The 17,223-nt window shown below is 38.8% G+C and overlaps 1 protein-coding gene across 2 annotated transcripts; it reads right to left on the bottom strand.

Annotated features, from left to right (window-relative positions):
• Positions 1 to 3,397: 3,397 nt before the first annotated feature.
• On the bottom strand, positions 3,398 to 14,831 carry LOC117328205 (protein TFG-like). Of its 2 annotated transcripts, none has more exons than XM_033885645.1 (8): positions 14,698 to 14,831; positions 14,287 to 14,485; positions 11,326 to 11,409; positions 10,885 to 11,031; positions 10,214 to 10,378; positions 9,579 to 10,004; positions 5,049 to 5,251; positions 3,398 to 4,773 (listed from the first exon to the last, which is right to left on the bottom strand). In XM_033885645.1, the coding sequence occupies exons 2-8, from the start codon at positions 14,456 to 14,458 to the stop codon at positions 4,600 to 4,602; spliced, it is 1,371 nt and encodes a 456-aa protein (XP_033741536.1). In that variant the 5' UTR covers positions 14,459 to 14,485; positions 14,698 to 14,831; the 3' UTR covers positions 3,398 to 4,599. The 2 variants fall into 2 exon arrangements, with proteins under 2 accessions (XP_033741536.1, XP_033741537.1); XM_033885646.1 differs by having other exon boundaries at positions 5,049 to 5,245; positions 14,698 to 14,830.
• Positions 14,832 to 17,223: the final 2,392 nt, after the last annotated feature.

Raw genomic sequence — 17,223 nt, forward strand, 5'->3', positions numbered from 1 at the left:
AGCGGAACCGGAACATGTATTTTGTATTAGGGTAGGGCTAAAATAAGGATTTTCGTGATATCCGCGCTGTGATTTAGTCTGTCGTTTTAAGTTTGTCGTGCAGTTACTCATGATTATATTACACGTTTGTAATAGAATAGAATGTCAGAGAAATGCGGATACTCTCATTTATAAATTATCCGGATTTGACCAAGATGTTCTACAGTAACTCCTCCGGAACACCTGGGCCCAGTTGTTCAAAAAGTGATTAGCTTAATCACTTGATTAGTGAAAATTTCATTTCTCATTAGTTGCAAAACCTGTGAGTATATCATCCTTAAATTACGCCAGGTGGAAGAGAATAAAGAATTACAAAATTTCCTGAAGTTTTGTCAATCAGTTATATCAGGGTTTGAAAAATGTTAAGATATACAACTTGACGTCGTAATTATTAACGTCTGTAAGGGGGGCGGCATAGAAAAAAGTTGAATCCAAATGATCAGTGGCCAGGGTTTCACTTATCCTGAATATTCAAGGCTTTTCAAGGCCCAAGGTGAAATTCAAGACTTTCTCAAGGCCCGTGCTAACCCTGAATTTTGTGTACATTTTGCCCTCTGTTAATCAATTTTGAATTATGGTTTCATTATATTATGTCGGCATTCTTTGCTGTTACTGAATAAAGAGAAATACACTTGTAGTTCATGGTGTACTCGACGACGGTTTTTGGTACACATATTTTCAAACATTTCCTCGTCTACAAGCAGACTGTCCCTGTCCCCTCAGCTACACAATCTCCTCACCAACAGACAGTGTCACCTTCTTACTAACAACAGTGCCATCTCATTTACGGACAGACCGTATCCTCACCTGCGCTTGAATGTACGTGTCTCATCACCTAGACAGACTGCCATCTCCCTAACACAGTGTGTATACTCACCTGAAAATTGTCACCTCACCTACAGGTTAATTGCCACATACAATCTCCTCATCTATAGTGTCTCCTCACCCACACAGTCAGTTTCTCACCACATGCAGTGTCCCCACCTACAGACAGACAGTATAACCCCATGTACAGACCAAAAGTCTCCCAATAGACAAAATGTCTCTTCACCTAAAGTCAGACAATGTCTCCTCACCTACAGACAGACAGTGCCTCCTTACCATAACTGACAGAATGTCTCCTCATCCACACAATCCGTGTCTTATGACAGTGTCCCCCATCTGCAGACAGACAGTATCACCTCATCTACAGGCCGATAGTCTCCTCACCTACTGTCAGACAGTGTCTCCTCACCTAGCCAGACAGTTTCTCCTCACCTACTGTCAAACAGTGTCTCCTCACCTACTGTCAAACAGTGTTTCCTCACCTACTGTCAGACAGTGTCTCCTCACCTACTGTCAAACAGTGTCTACTCACCTACTGTCAAACAGTGTCTCCTCACCTACTGTCAGACAGTGTCTCCTAACCTACTGTCAGACAGTGTCTCCTCACCTACTGTCAAACAGTGTGTCCTCACCTACTGTCAGACAGTGTCTCCTAACCTACTGTCAGACAGTGTCTCCTCACCTACTGTCAGACAGTGTCTCCTCACCTATAGTCAGACAGTGTCTCCTCACCTACTGTCAGACAGTGTCTCCTCACCTACTGTCAAAGTGTCTCACCTATAGTCAGACAGTGTCTCCTCACCTAGTCAGACAGTGTCTCCTAACCTACTGTCAGACAGTGTCTCCTCACCTATAGTCAGACAGTGTCTCCTCACCTACTGTCAAACAGTGTCTCCTCACCTATAGTCAGACAGTGTCTCCTCACCTAGTCAGACAGTGTCTCCTAACCTACTGTCAGACAGTGTCTCCTCACCTAGTCAGACAGTGTCTCCTAACCTACTGCCAGACAGTGTCTCCTCACCTATAGTCAGACAGTGTCTCCTCACCTAGTCAGACAGTGTCTCCTAACCTACTGTCAGACAGTGTCTCCTCACCTACTGTCAGACAGTGTCTCCTCACCTAGTCAGTGTCTCCTCACCTAGTCAGTGTCTCCTCACCTAGTCAGACACAGTGTCCCCTCACCTACTGTCCTTGTCTCCTCACCTACAATTGGCCAGTGTTTCCTCAACTAATGTCAGACACACAGTCTCCTTACCTAGTCAGTGTCTCCTCACCTACAGTCAGACAGTGTCTCCTCACCTTCAGTCTCCTACCTACAGGTAGACAGCGTCTCCTCATATACTGTCAGTGTCTCCTCACATACTGTCAGTGTCTCCTCACCTACTGTCAGTGTCTCCTCACCTACAGTCAGACAAGTGTCTCTTCATCTAGACAGACACAGTGTCTCCTCACCTGCAGTCAGTCTCCTACCCACCTACAGATAGACACTGTGTCCTCACCTACAGATAGACAGTGTCCTCACCTACAGACAGACACTGTGTCCTCACCTACAGATAGACACTGTGTCCTCACCTACAGATAGACACTGTGTCCTCACCTACAGATAGACACTGTGTCCTCACCTACAGATAGACACAGTGTCCTCACCTACAGACAGACAGTCTCCCCACCTACAGATAGACAGTGTCCTCACCTACAGATAGACACTGTCCTCACCTACAGGCAGACAGTGTCTCCTCACCTACATACAGACACTGTCTCCCCACCTACAGATAGACACTGTGTCCTCACCTACAGACAGACACTGTCTCCCCACCTACAGATAGACACTGTCTCCCCACCTACAGGCAGAGTGTCTCCCCACCTACAGACAGACACCGTCTCCCCACCTACAGACAGACACTGTGTCCTCACCTACAGATAGACACTGTCCTCACCTACAGACAGACACCGTCTCCTCACCTACAGATAGTGTCCTCACCTACAGACAGACACAGTCTCCCCACCTACAGATAGACACTGTGTCCTCACCTACAGGCAGGCACCGTCTCCCCACCTACAGACAGACACCGTCTCCTCACCTACAGATAGTGTCCTCACCTACAGACAGACACAGTCTCCCCACCTACAGATAGACACTGTGTCCTCACCTACAGATAGACACTGTGTCCTCACCTACAGATAGACACTGTGTCCTTACCTACAGATAGACACTGTGTCCCCACCTACAGATAGACACTGTGTCCTCACCTTCAGACACAGTGCCCCCTCACCTACAAAAAAGGCTTTGCTGAATACCCATATGGGATGTCCAAAATATGTGTTTATATATGAAGACAAAAAGTGAAACACTTTGTTGAGATTGTTTTTCATTTTAATCCATTTGATCAATACAATAATGTACTGTACATATATTTTTGGTTCATGTATACAACATGTATATATAATACACAGACAATATACCAGTGCCTGCTGCAGTCAACACAACCTCTTGGAATTTCTGTAGCTATGCATCATCAAAATAAATCATTGCCAATTTTCTCTCCGTCCAAGTCTTGTACAACACATAGCAAACCTTTATACAGCACATACAGACACTGTCCTTTGCTCGATGCATACAAGACAATGAACCTTTTGTACAACACAGAAGAGACAAAGTCTAGTTTGATCAATGCTATGCAAGTAATTTACAAAAAGTCGCATGGACATGTACTAATGAACAATGTCTTCATATTGGTATAAAATCACAGGAGTTACCGTATAATATATTACATTCTAGAAAGGAAAACCAAGCGTTTGTATGCAATACATTCTTACATATATACATACTTGATGTTTCTTTATGATCATTAGATAGTTTATTGCACATTAACATTGAATGTTTTTACTAGAAATTAAAGACCAAGTTTGTGACTTGTGTAGGTAACAGATTCAACAGTAAAACAAGGAGAGACAAATTAATTCACAAGAAAAAAAAAGACCCAAAACAAGATTGGACTACTGCAAGAGATCCCAGAAGGATCGTAGTGCCCACTATTGTATGATATTTATTGGTTCTATGTGAGGTTGATCTTTACTGTACGTTTTAGTCATTCATTTTGATTATGTTTTGACATATTTTACCTGACAAAATAAGACTTTTAGGGATCAATTCCAAATATAAACATTTTACTGATGAGAGGTGAAGGGCCACAGGTGATTTAACAGCTCACCATCTGATGACAGTGGGCTAAACAGTTGATTAAATAGAATAAAATGTTGCTGAGTAACATATACATCTGTAGCATACATTGACATAGTTAAAATAGGCAACTGTACCATAAATATTAACTGTTTCCATCTGACTCGGAGAGATCCCAATTACTGGATGATACAGAAGTAGGTCTATAATGCTCTCCTCACCTTACACTCAGATGATCCAACTGAATTTGGTTTGCTGTGTTAGAATTTAGAAATGATGTGAAATTTTTGCCAATTTTGATACATTTTCACTATAATGACAGAGTATCAATAGCAAGTCAAATTGTTAAATCTTTAACCACAGCCTGACAACATTTATCATAACTAATGTCTTGGGCTACAAATTGTATTTCACTAAACGATCAGTGAAGAGAAGTAACCGAGTGCCAAATCAGCAGCAGTTGATACATGAAGGAAAAAGATCTCCCAATATGGCCGACATCACATCATTGTGACAGAGGAGGAATGAAACATAATGCTTTGTCGTGTGTTACATCACTTGTAGCCTTGTGAGTAGCCCTGGGTAGGTTTAGGGTAACCAGCCCCATATCCCTGGCCTGTCCCTCGTGCATAGGGATTTGAAGGGCTAGCTGATCCAGGAGTCCCAGAGGGAGAGCTGGTGGGGGCCCCTGAAGGTTGTGGTTGACCAGTGTAGCTTTGGTATCCCCCCTGAAACAGAGAAAGCAGACATTAAAACTTTTGATAAAATGTATATGGTATGGACTGATGAGCCTTTCATCAAGACAGCGGTAGTCTGATTATCAAACAGCACATGTTGACAGGTACTATGCTTTCTTAAATTTCCCTTTTCTTGTAAAACATTTAGATTCACTTATAAAATAGCAACAATTTCTGCTTTAATTGCCACAAAATATTTATAAAATTTCAGCATGTTTTATCAAATCTTCTAAAAATTAAGACGATAGTATGATAATGTTACATACCGGAGGTTGATTCCATGGAGCACCCTGTGACGGACCAGGGGCAACACCTGGCTGAGGCATGGGCTGCTGATTGCCATACTGGTAAGGGAAGGAACCAGACTGCTGAGAAAAGCCTGGCTGACCGGGAATACCTTGGGCAGGTAATTGTTGAGGCTGTTGTGGGCGCTGCTGTTGTCCAGGTCCCCCAGCTGCATAGCCTACAACTCATCATGTTTTATTGGTTTACAACAACATAGAAAATACTTACAAACTCATCATGATTTTACTACAGCTTTGTATCTATATAAAATAACCTTTACTGATGGGTAATTGAAAAGTTACTGATATGTAGATAGACTGATCAGTACATACTTATTATATATCATTTATTGTTATTTACACATGCTCCAAGAGGCAAGTGTGTATGTGTTATTTACACAAACTCCCTAAGGCAAGTGTGCATGTGTTATTTACCCCCCCCCCCCCCCCCCCCCCCCCCCCCCCCCCCTAAGGCAAGTGTATGTGTTATTTACACAAACCCTCCATACCTGGAATGTCTAGTGTGTGTTATTTGTACATACCTGGAGTGTCTAGTGTGTGTGTTATTTGTACATACCTGGAGTGTCTAGTGTGTGTGTTATTTGTACATACCTGGAGTGTCTAGTGTGTGTTATTTGTACATACCTGGAGTGTCTAGTGTGTGTGTTATTTGTACATACCTGGAGTGTCTAGTGTGTGTTATTTGTACATACCTGGAGTGTCTAGTGTGTGTTATTTGTACATACCTGGAGTGTCTAGTGTGTGTGTTATTTGTACATACCTGGAGTGTCTAGTGTGTGTTATTTGTACATACCTGGAGTGTCTAGTGTGTGTTATTTGTACATACCTGGAGTGTCTAGTGTGTGTTATTTGTACATACCTGGAGTGTCTAGTGTGTGTGTTATTTGTACATACCTGGAGTGTCTAGTGTGTGTGTTATTTGTACATACCTGGAGTGTCTAGTGTGTGTTATTTGTACATACCTGGAGTGTCTAGTGTGTGTGTTATTTGTACATACCTGGAGTGTCTAGTGTGTGTTATTTGTACATACCTGGAGGGTCTAATGTGTGTTATTTATACATACCTGGAGTGTCTAGTGTGTGTGTTATTTGTACATACCTGGAGTGTCTAGTGTGTGTTATTTGTACATACCTGTAGTGTCTAGTGTGTGTTATTTATACATACCTTGAGTGTCTAGTGTGTGTGTTATTTGTACATACCTGGAGTGTCTAATGTGTGTGTTATTTGTACATACCTGGAGTGTCTAGTGTGTGTTATTTGTACATACCTGGAGTGTCTAGTGTGTGTGTTATTTGTACATACCTGGAGTGTCTAGTGTGTGTTATTTGTACATACCTGGAGGGTCTAATGTGTGTTATTTGTACATACCTGGAGTGTCTAGTGTGTGTGTTATTTGTACATACCTGGAGTGTCTAGTGTGTGTTATTTGTACATACCTGGAGTGTCTAGTGTGTGTTATTTGTACATACCTGGAGTGTCTAGTGTGTGTTATTTGTACATACCTGGAGTGTCTAGTGTGTGTGTTATTTGTACATACCTGGAGTGTCTAGTGTGTGTGTTATTTGTACATACCTGGAGTGTCTAGTGTGTGTTATTTGTACATACCTGGAGTGTCTAGTGTGTGTGTTATTTGTACATACCTGGAGTGTCTAGTGTGTGTTATTTGTACATACCTGGAGGGTCTAATGTGTGTTATTTATACATACCTGGAGTGTCTAGTGTGTGTGTTATTTGTACATACCTGGAGTGTCTAGTGTGTGTTATTTGTACATACCTGTAGTGTCTAGTGTGTGTTATTTGTACATACCTGGAGTGTCTAGTGTGTGTATTATTTGTACATACCTGGAGTGTCTAATGTGTGTGTTATTTGTACATACCTGGAGTGTCTAGTGTGTGTTATTTATACATACCTGGAGTGTCTAGTGTGTGTTATTTGTACATACCTGGAGTGTCTAGTGTGTGTTATTTGTACATACCTGGAGTGTCTAGTGTGTGTTATTTGTACATACCTGGAGTGTCTAGTGTGTGTGTTATTTATACATACCTGGAGTGTCTAATGTGTGTGTTATTTGTACATACCTGGAGTGTCTAATGTGTGTGTTATTTGTACATACCTGGAGTGTCTAGTTGTGTTATTTGTACATACCTGGAGTGTCTAGTGTGTGTTATTTATACATACCTGGAGTGTCTAGTGTGTGTGTTATTTGTATTTACCTGGAGTGTCTAATGTGTGTGTTATTTGTACATACCTGGAGTGTCTAGTGTGTGTTATTTGTACATACCTGGAGTGTCTAGTGTGTGTGTTATTTGTACATACCTGGAGTGTCTAGTGTGTGTGTTATTTGTACATACCTGGAGTGTCTAGTGTGTGTTATTTGTACATACCTTGAGTGTCTAGTGTGTGTTATTTATACATACCTTGAGTGTCTAGTGTGTGTGTTATTTGTATTTACCTGGAGGGTCTAATGTGTGTGTTATTTGTACATACCTGGAGTGTCTAGTGTGTGTGTTATTTATACATACCTGGAGTGTCTAGTGTGTGTGTAATTTGTACATACCTGGAGTGTCTAGTGTGTGTGTTATTTGTACATACCTGGAATGTCTAGTGTGTGTTATTTATACATACCTTGAGTGTCTAATGTGTGTGTTATTTGTACATACCTGGAGTGTCTAGTGTGTGTTATTTATACATACCTGGAGTGTCTAGGGTGTGTGATATTTGTACATAACTGGAGTGTCTAGTGTGTGTGTTATTTGTACATAACTGGAGTGTCTAGCGTGTGTTATTTGTACATACCTGGAGTATCTAGGGTGTGTGTTATTTGTATTTACCTGGAGTGTCTAGTGTGTGTGTTATTTGTACATACCTGGAGTGTCTAGTGTGTGATATTTGTACATACCTGGAGTGTCTAGTGTGTGTGTTATTTGTACATACATGGAGTGTCTAGTGTGTGTGTTATTTGTACATACCTGGAGTGTCTAGTGTGTGATATTTGTACATACCTGGAGTGTCTAGTGTGTGTGTTATTTGTACATACCTGGAGTGTCTAGTGTGTGATATTTGTACATACCTGGAGTGTCTAGTGTGTGTGTTATTTGTACATACCTGGAGTGTCTAGTGTGTGTGTTATTTGTATTTACCTGGAGTGTCTAATGTGTGTGTTATTTGTACATACCTGGAGTGTCTAGTGTGTGTTATTTGTACATACCTTGAGTGTCTAGTGTGTGTTATTTATACATACCTTGAGTGTCTAGTGTGTGTGTTATTTGTATTTACCTGGAGGGTCTAATGTGTGTGTTATTTGTACATACCTGGAGTGTCTAGTGTGTGTGTTATTTGTACATACCTGGAGTGTCTAGTGTGTGTTATTTATACATACCTGGAGTGTCTAGTGTGTGTGTTATTTATACATACCTGGAGTGTCTAGTGTGTGTGTTATTTGTACATACCTGGAGTGTCTAGTGTGTATTATTTGTACATACATGGAGTGTCTAGTGTGTGTTATTTGTACATACCTGGAGTGTCTAGTGTGTGTGTTATTTGTACATACCTGGAGTATCTAGTGTGTGTGATATTTGTACATACCTGGAGTGTCTAGTGTGTTATTTGTACATACCTGGAGTGTCTAGAGTGTGTTATTTGTACATACCTGGAGTGTCTAGTGTGTGTGTTATTTGTACATACCTGGAGTATCTAGTGTGTTATTTGTACATACCTGGAGTGTCTAGAGTGTGTGATATTTGTACATACCTGGAGTGTCTAGTGTGTTATTTGTACATACCTGGAGTGTCTAGAGTGTGTTATTTGTACATACCTGGAGTGTCTAGTGTGTGTTATTTGTACATAATTGGAGTGTCTAGTGTGTGTATTATTTGTACATACCTGGAGTGTCTAGTGTGTGATATTTGTACATACCTGGAGTGTCTAATGTGTGTGTTATTTGTACATACCTGGAGTGTCTAGTGTGTGTATTATTTGTACATACCTGGAGTGTCTAGTGTGTGATATTTGTACATACCTGGAGTGTCTAGTGTGTGATATTTGTACATACCTGGAGTGTCTAATGTGTGTGTTATTTGTACATACCTGGAGTGTCTAGTGTGTGTATTATTTGTACATACCTGGAGTGTCTAGTGTGTGATATTTGTACATACCTGGAGTGTCTAATGTGTGTGTTATTTGTACATACCTGGAGTGTCTAGTGTGTGTGTTATTTGTACATACCTGGAGTGTCTAGTGTGTGTTATTTGTACATACATGGAGTGTCTAGTGTGTGTGTTATTTGTACATACCTGGAGTGTCTAGTGTGTTATTTGTACATACCTGGATTGTCTTGTGTGTGTTATGTGTACATACCTGGAGTGTCTAGTGTGTGATATTTGTACATACCTGGAGTGTCAATTGTGTGTTATTTGTACATACCTGGAGTGTCTAGTGTGTGTGTTATTTGTACATACCTGGAGTGTCTAGAGTGTGTTATTTGTACATACCTGGAGCAGCCTGTGGGTAAGTGTTACTTCCAGGTTGCTGGCCGGGTGCAGAACTGGAAGAGGCTGCAGCAGAATAACCTGGTTGGGGGGTTTGGAAACTTGGTTGTCCAGGATGTTGTTGTTGAGGGGTCGGGCCACCATGGTACATCTGGTGCTGCGGTGATGGACTAACTTGTGTCTGGGTCGGGGCCTGGGGTGGTTGGGGAGCAACAAATGCTGAACTAGATGCATTGGCATCACTAGTGGCAGGTGAAGGTGCTGGTGGTTGTTGCTGTTGTTGTTGTTGTTGTTGTTGTTGCTGTTGTTGTTGCTGCTGTGCCTGTTGTTGAAGAAGTTGCTGGGCCTGTTGCTGTTGGGCCTTTAATTGGTTACTGGATGATGATCCAATACTAGATAAACTATCCGGTGTCCCAGACCTGTCCTGGCCTACAGTAACAAACACCAAGATGGACTACATTGTATTACTAAGGACTAGTCCAAAGATTTAACACATTCTTCCAATAAATCAAAAACTCTTGTTTGTGTCTGCAGTTTTTACACTGAAAGAAAATCATACAAATGAAGATACCGTTGACCTATCACCACAACTTTCTGAGTAAGTATCTTAGAAAAACATCAAATTGAATATTATTTACCAGGTAGACCAAATGAAGACATGACTTTGTTCTGTTGGGATTCATCTGTTGACCGTTGAGAGGAGAGTGGGTCAAACTCCTTCCCCTGCTGAGCATTCACTGGTGTTGATCCTGAAGCTGATACGGTGGCCTGATTTCTCCCACTCTCTGTCACCATTGGCTCATCTAAACACATGCAGTAAAATATCTTAATATGGTAACAGATGGCAAGATTTCATCTATTATCTCTAATACAAGCAGTATAGTCAGGTGTATAAACAGTAAGTTGGGTATTTGAAAGTAAGATTTTACCTAACTGAAACATGTGAGGTCTGGATCTTCCGGTATTGATCTATTAGATGTTAAATAAGTTGGGATAATATATTAACAATTACTCTGTTGTCTGCTAATATTTAATATTTTTTATGAGAATAATGGGAGGTGTAATTAATAGAAAGACCATTGAAAATTTAATCAATATTTGTAGCCTTCAATAATTATCAAGATGAGTTAAATAGAATCTTGTAAAGCAAATATAAAGAGTTGTTATGCAGCAAGAACAGCTAATTATAAAACAACAAAAAAAGGTATATTTACTTTTGCATACTTGATAGATATGCACCATACATTATATATCTGTTTTCAGTTAAATGTTAAAACCAGAAGCTATAAGAAACCCTAACAATACTGACCTTTGACTGATGCCTCCCCTGAACTAGTTATCTCCCCTTGTGGTTCTAATCGGTCCAGTAGGTGGTTGACAGTGTCACGAACATGCTGCAGTTCCTTCTTTATTAATTTTACTTCATCTGTTTCTAGGGGCCGAGGCCGTCCATTTACTTCAATAGAAAATAAGTAAATTCAATGCAATTATATACAGCTTAACAAATAATGTGACTCTGACACGTCTTACTTGGTAAATGATAGTTTCCTATTGTTTATTATTATTGCTATTATTTAGATATAATGACTGGGCTATCCTGCACTTTTGTAGTGCAGACTTAAATCTATTATCATAAATAGCACATAGTATGTACTTAGGTACAATTGGCCAAAAATTACCATTGAAGGAAGGTGCCCTTTTTATATAATTTGAATTTGTCAAAGAAAAGCAAGGTGGTTAAGTAACATACCAAATAATGTAATTTTTAAGATCCTACTGCACTGAATAGCAAATGTCAGGTCAGAGTCATCAAATATTGTGATAAGGTCCTTGTCTGAAACAGAAATATAACCAAATAAATCATTACATAATAATAACTCAAGAAAACATAAACAAGATGAAAAAGACACCAAAATAAACAAGAGGAGCAGAGGACCTGCATCGCTCACCTGAATATTTCAGCTATTATTGCAAAAATATTTTAAGTTACATAACAATTATTTTTTGAATTTTTTTAAGAATCTTCGAACTATGGTTTAAACCAAATATGGACTATATCGTGATTCAAGAAGGAATTTAGAGTTTTTTGTTGTTTTATTTTGTTTTTTTTTTGCAACATTTCCCCTATAAGGCCCCCTCACTCCAGCCCCCTAGGGACCCATATCCCCCATTTATACAACATAAGAACTCTTTTGCCCAATAATAATTCAAACTAAATCAAAATCCATTGAGTCATTCTGGACTAGTCAAGATTTAAAAGATTTACCTCCATTTCCTGTATTGGGCCCCAACCCTCTGGTCCCAGGGGGTTGGAATCACCATTTATGCAAAATCTATTCCCCTTTCCCCAAGGATGTTTCTGGCCAAATTTAGTTCAAATCTATTCTGGACTTCTTGACTCGTAGTGATTTGAAGCAGATGTTGATGGACAACAGACAACAATGGACGGACAACAGACGTTGCACCATGGTGCAGGTGAGCTAAAAATTACATTCTGCAAACGTTTTCAAGATGGACTTTATGTTTACCACCAAATATTGAAAGAATTTATCAGCTTTTGTAACAGGCTAACAGTACATTTTACTGCAGATATTTTTTTCTGAACCTTCAGTCAATATTTGCTACTTTGTAAAACTTTCCACCAATCCAAAAATATTACTGACTTTGCATTGGTATAAAACGAGAGGAAACCAACATCAGGTAAGTTAACTGTTTATCTATAGAGAGTTTCTTTACGAGTTTTAGGTAAGTTAACTGTTTATCTATAGAGAGTTTCTTTACGAGTTTTAGGTAAGTTAACTGTTTATCTATAGAGAGTTTCTTTACGAGTTTTAGGTAAGTTAACTGTTTATCTATAGAGAGCTCGAGTTTCTTTACGAGTTTTAGGTAAGTTAACTTTATCTATAGAGAGTTTCTTTACGAGTTTTAGGTAAGTTAACTGTTTATCTATAGAGAGTTTCTTTAAAGGTTTGGATTCTTCTTCAACTTATGGAGCAATTTTTCTTGACTACATCTTGGTAGCTTTACCAAATTGACTTACAAACATATTTTTATAATATATATTACACCATAATGATTGACTTGGGGTAATTTAAACAAACAAAATTTTAATGATTGCATCAGTTTCCACATCTAATTTTCAGCTTATTACAATGCTTGCAATACAAGTCATAGTGACACTTATTTTAATGAGTAGCACTGCCATTGTTGCAAGAATAAAGTAATAAAAAGCAGCAATTATTAGCCTATTGGACAGTGGGCGAGGATAGATTTCTCCATGATGCTGTTACAATCTGAAACAGCTAGGATGCCGTTATAATCGGAAATAGCTAGGATGCCGTTATAATCGGAAATAGCTAGCTATAGGATGCTGTTATGATCTGAAATAGCTAGGATGCCTTTATAATCTGATATAGATAGGATGCCTTTATAATCTGAAATAGTTAGGATGCCCTTATAATCTGATATAGCTAGGATGCCTTTATAATTTGATATAGATAGGATGCCATTATAATCTGAAATAGTTAGGATGCCGTTATAATCTGAAATAGTTAGGATGCCGTTATAATCTGAGATAGTTAGGATGCCGTTATAATCAGAAATAGCTAGCTATAGGATGCCATTATAATCTGATATAGTTAGGATGCCGTTATAATCTGAAATAGTTAGGATGCCGTTATAATCTGAGATAGCTAGCTATAGGATGCCATTATAATCTGAAATAGCTAGGATGCCATTATAATCTGATATAGCTAGGATGCCGTCATATTATGTAGTAACTAGGATGCCTTTAAGTTGAGAAATACCTGGGACGCCGTTATAATCTGATATAGCAGTAGGATGCCATTATAATCTGAAATAGCTAAATTTTGTTATGCTTATATTGAAGTTTGTTATCGCTATTTTTCAGAAAAATACTAAAGGATCTTTCTCAAATTTAATATGTAAGTTCCCCTTGGTCCGTAGTTATGCATATTGCATTTTGGGACTGACTGGAATACTACATGGCCAACAGGTGGCCATCTTGAATTTTGACAACTGAAGTTTGTTACTGCTAGTTCTGAAATTTAATATGAAGGTTCCCTTTTATCCCTAGTTATGCATATTCCTGTATTGGACCAACCTGAAACAATATGGCCAACAGGCAGCCTTCTTGGATTTGACAATTGAAACTTCATTAACAATTTCTTAAAGTACTAAATGACTGTTATAGGTTGTTATCAAATTTGAATGTTGAGGATCCCCTTGGTCTCCAGTTGTGCATGCAAGTCTAATTCAAAGAACTAAATGGTTTACAAAGAGAATGGCCATCTTGGATTATAACAATTGCAGGTTGCTCCCGCTATATAATGTTATATAAAGTTATTAAGTGCTTTGAAGGAAAATGAAAGAAGGGAAAAGAAGGGAAACGATTAGTCTTTTCATTTGACCGATATGGATCATTCAATGGTGGGCGCCAAGATCCTTCTGGGATATCTTGTTAAAAAACCTAGGGACCTATTGGCATTGGTAGCAAAGTTGCTTAAATGTTTGTCCCATGGTAGGTTGTTTTGTATTGTTTATCCGAAATATTTGCTTGAATCTACATGATGTAATGTGTGGTTGTGGAGTTTGTAGTCGTAGTGTATTTTATTGCGTTTCTGTGTGATGTTGAGTAAGTTTCATTGAACGGTTGTATTTTCTAATTGTTTTCTATTTGTTTGCTTCTTACCTTCATCCATGTACTTGATAGTGATATCGTCGGTACTGGAGAGTCTACCCCGGTATACTCTCTGCATCATAAGTAACAACTCGTCATAGGTGATGTCCTCGTTGTGTATGGGGATCCTTCGTATATCCTCACCCAACTGGACTTTTATTATCAACTTCCCGCTTAAGTCCATTTCTAGATATTAAAATCAACCCTAAAACTGGAAATGAAACAAAACTTGATTATAAGTAACAACTGTTGTAGCGGAAAAGCAAGCTTAGTCAAAAATACCAACTCATAAAGTACCCAGCCGATCACGTGAGATAATTATAACAATACATTTTGTTCTTTATCTGAATTATTGTATACAAATTAAAAACCTACATAGACAATGTGATATCATGGTAGCCATACCAAGCACAACATATTTACCTAAACCTTTATTTTTTCTTGCCGGTTTCCTAAAAATTCGTCACTGTCAGATGTGGCGGGGTCGCTTAAATCACAAATAATAATAAAACATTTATGCTTGTTATATTTTGGTAATCATCAGTTTGAGATACCTTTAAAAATCATTTCACATGTTGGACACCTTTTAAGAATGATTTAAACAATGACTACATAGGCCTAGTTATATTTTGCAATGTCTTAGGGAATATGGTTCGATCTAAAATTAGAACTAAAAATCAACAGCGAGAACCTTATCCGGAAATTGTCCACGTCATCTAATATATTATGTATGCAACGTACTTAATGAGAAATGAACCAAGGTTAGTTTCAACAACATTGATTTACACAGTACAGTTTCTTATTAAAATCATCTGTTCGTGGCACAGTACCGAACCAATTAACAGATTTCAGAATGTACCTCTCACTACCGGTTACCTATCGGTCTCTGGAAGCATTTTTGCTTCTTGACCTCCTTAACTTTGTCACTGTCAGGTACTTTTTTCTGGTTGCGCATGTCTAAAAAAATATCCACTCCTCGTTGTTTGTGGTCCCTTGTATCTCTGATCATTCACATGGAGGAAGTCATCTAAAAACAAAATTTGTTTTTGTTTATGGTTCAGAACGCCCTTGCGAAGATGGAATCGAAGTGTCATGGGTTCAGTAATAAATAACATAACATCCACATGCAAAGAATTGATCGTTGGATTTCACTTTAGAGTGCTATGAATACATATAAGGCAACAACAGCATGGTCATAATGTCCAGCCAAAAAAACACAACCAAGAATTGCTTCCCTAAAAGTTCAACTCGTCAGTCGATTTCTAACAGTAAATATCAAAGTTTCGGTACAGTACAGTAGCATGATTTTATTCTACGGAAATATTGGTCTCATTTCTTTGATCATAGTTATTTTTTTCAATTTCAACGCCATATTCAGAACTCAAATTGCCGAGGACATCAAAAGTTTATGTTTACACCAAATAGATTACAAAAACAGATAACATGCATACAAACAGGAATATTTCCACCCATGGTTTGGTTTGATGAAGTTTATCTTTCTCCCGTTACTGTGCCCTTCTCTCCCAGATCTCATGATTGAGACCATAGCCCGCTACCTTTGCAATTGTAAATCTTTATTTCAATGCTTTGCACACCAAAACAAAGATTTTTATAAAACAAGAAATAAAGCGGGAAAAAAAAAAGAATAAAAAAAAATCCAATCCTGTCCTGTCTTTTCTCAGATTTATCATACATGTATGTCATATTGAAAGTTCAATATTGACCACTTCTTTGAGAATACCACTACAATACAAAGAAATAGGGATTGAACGGTGTTTTATTGTGTTTACGGTGGTATGAACGCAATGGGATATCGAGTTTACGAAGTTGTAGAAGGGGGGGGGGGGGGGGGGGGGGGATATATCATAATATACCATCTTTTTTTTATTGGTTATCCATCAATCACATGCGATCGAAATTGATAGTCACGCATAACGTCACAGTCTAAGAACGCAGGATTTTTCACTTCGAGAGCTTCTGGGGGCCTAGACACACCCCCTCGCTCTATTCCTTTCTGTCCCATGTTCCATTAACATCAAGTCCTGGGAATTCAGAAGCAACATTTGAGTTTTGTTAGATAAGGTTTCAGACTTGCGAAATCAAAAACCGTTTGCATGCATTCCTGGCAATAGCGGAAAAAACTCCACAACCAACCCTTAATTAAAATTATAATCAAATGCCTGTTGTTGAACAAAGTAAATTCCTTGGACTGATATTTGACTCAAAACTTACATTCATACCTAAAACACCTAAAAGATATTAGCATTTTGCGAGTTCTCTCCCATATTTGCATCAATATCAGTAACTTATCGGATTAAAACTCGATCATGGTTCAATAGTGTATGTGTCAGCGCGTGAGTCCTACATGGAGATGTTAGACCTAATTCACAACCATGGTCTACGTCTGGCACTTGGAGCTTTCAAAGTAACTCCCAGTGAAAGTCTCTAGGTGTAAGCAAACGATCGAACCCTCCCTCGAAGACGGAAGTTGCCAGGTACTGATTGTAGGCCGGTGGTTTTTCTCCGGGTACTCCGGCTTCCCTCCACCTCCAAAACCTGGCACGTCCTTAAATGACCATGGCTGTTAATAGGACGTTAAGCAAAAACAAACCAAACCAAATCCCTCGAAGACCGTAGAGAAAAATTGTCACTACAATTTACAGTCGAACTTAAATCTAATCCTACCAATCATGCATTCGAACGAGTATTCAATTCCAAATATAAAGATTTTTTTCCCTCAAAACGAAAAAGTTGATTCACAGGGGCACGTTACAATAATAATGTATACATGGAATGATTAAAAATGTATGTGTTATGTTCATTCCATGTATACATTATTATTGTAACGTGCCCCTGTGGTTGATTCCAGCATTTGGTGTTCGGTTGCTCAACTCCAGAACAGTCTGAATATCGATGTTTCCAACATCTCACCCAGCATGATATCTGAAA

This window comes from Pecten maximus, chromosome 5, assembly GCF_902652985.1.
Source record: "Pecten maximus chromosome 5, xPecMax1.1, whole genome shotgun sequence".
Taxonomy (NCBI): Eukaryota; Metazoa; Mollusca; class Bivalvia; order Pectinida; family Pectinidae; genus Pecten; species Pecten maximus.

Bases quoted from the DNA above. Each gene is read 5' to 3' on its own strand.
- LOC117328205 (XM_033885645.1), bottom strand. From the start codon at position 14,458: ATGGACTTAAGCGGGAAGTTGATAATAAAAGTCCAGTTGGGTGAGGAT. The intron at 11,032-11,325 runs GTATGTTACTTA...TTTCTATTGAAG, and splicing joins CTTAAAAATTACATTATTTG to TAAATGGACGGCCTCGGCCC. The intron at 10,005-10,213 runs GTAAATAATATT...TTGTTACTGTAG, and splicing joins GTCTTCATTTGGTCTACCTG to GCCAGGACAGGTCTGGGACA.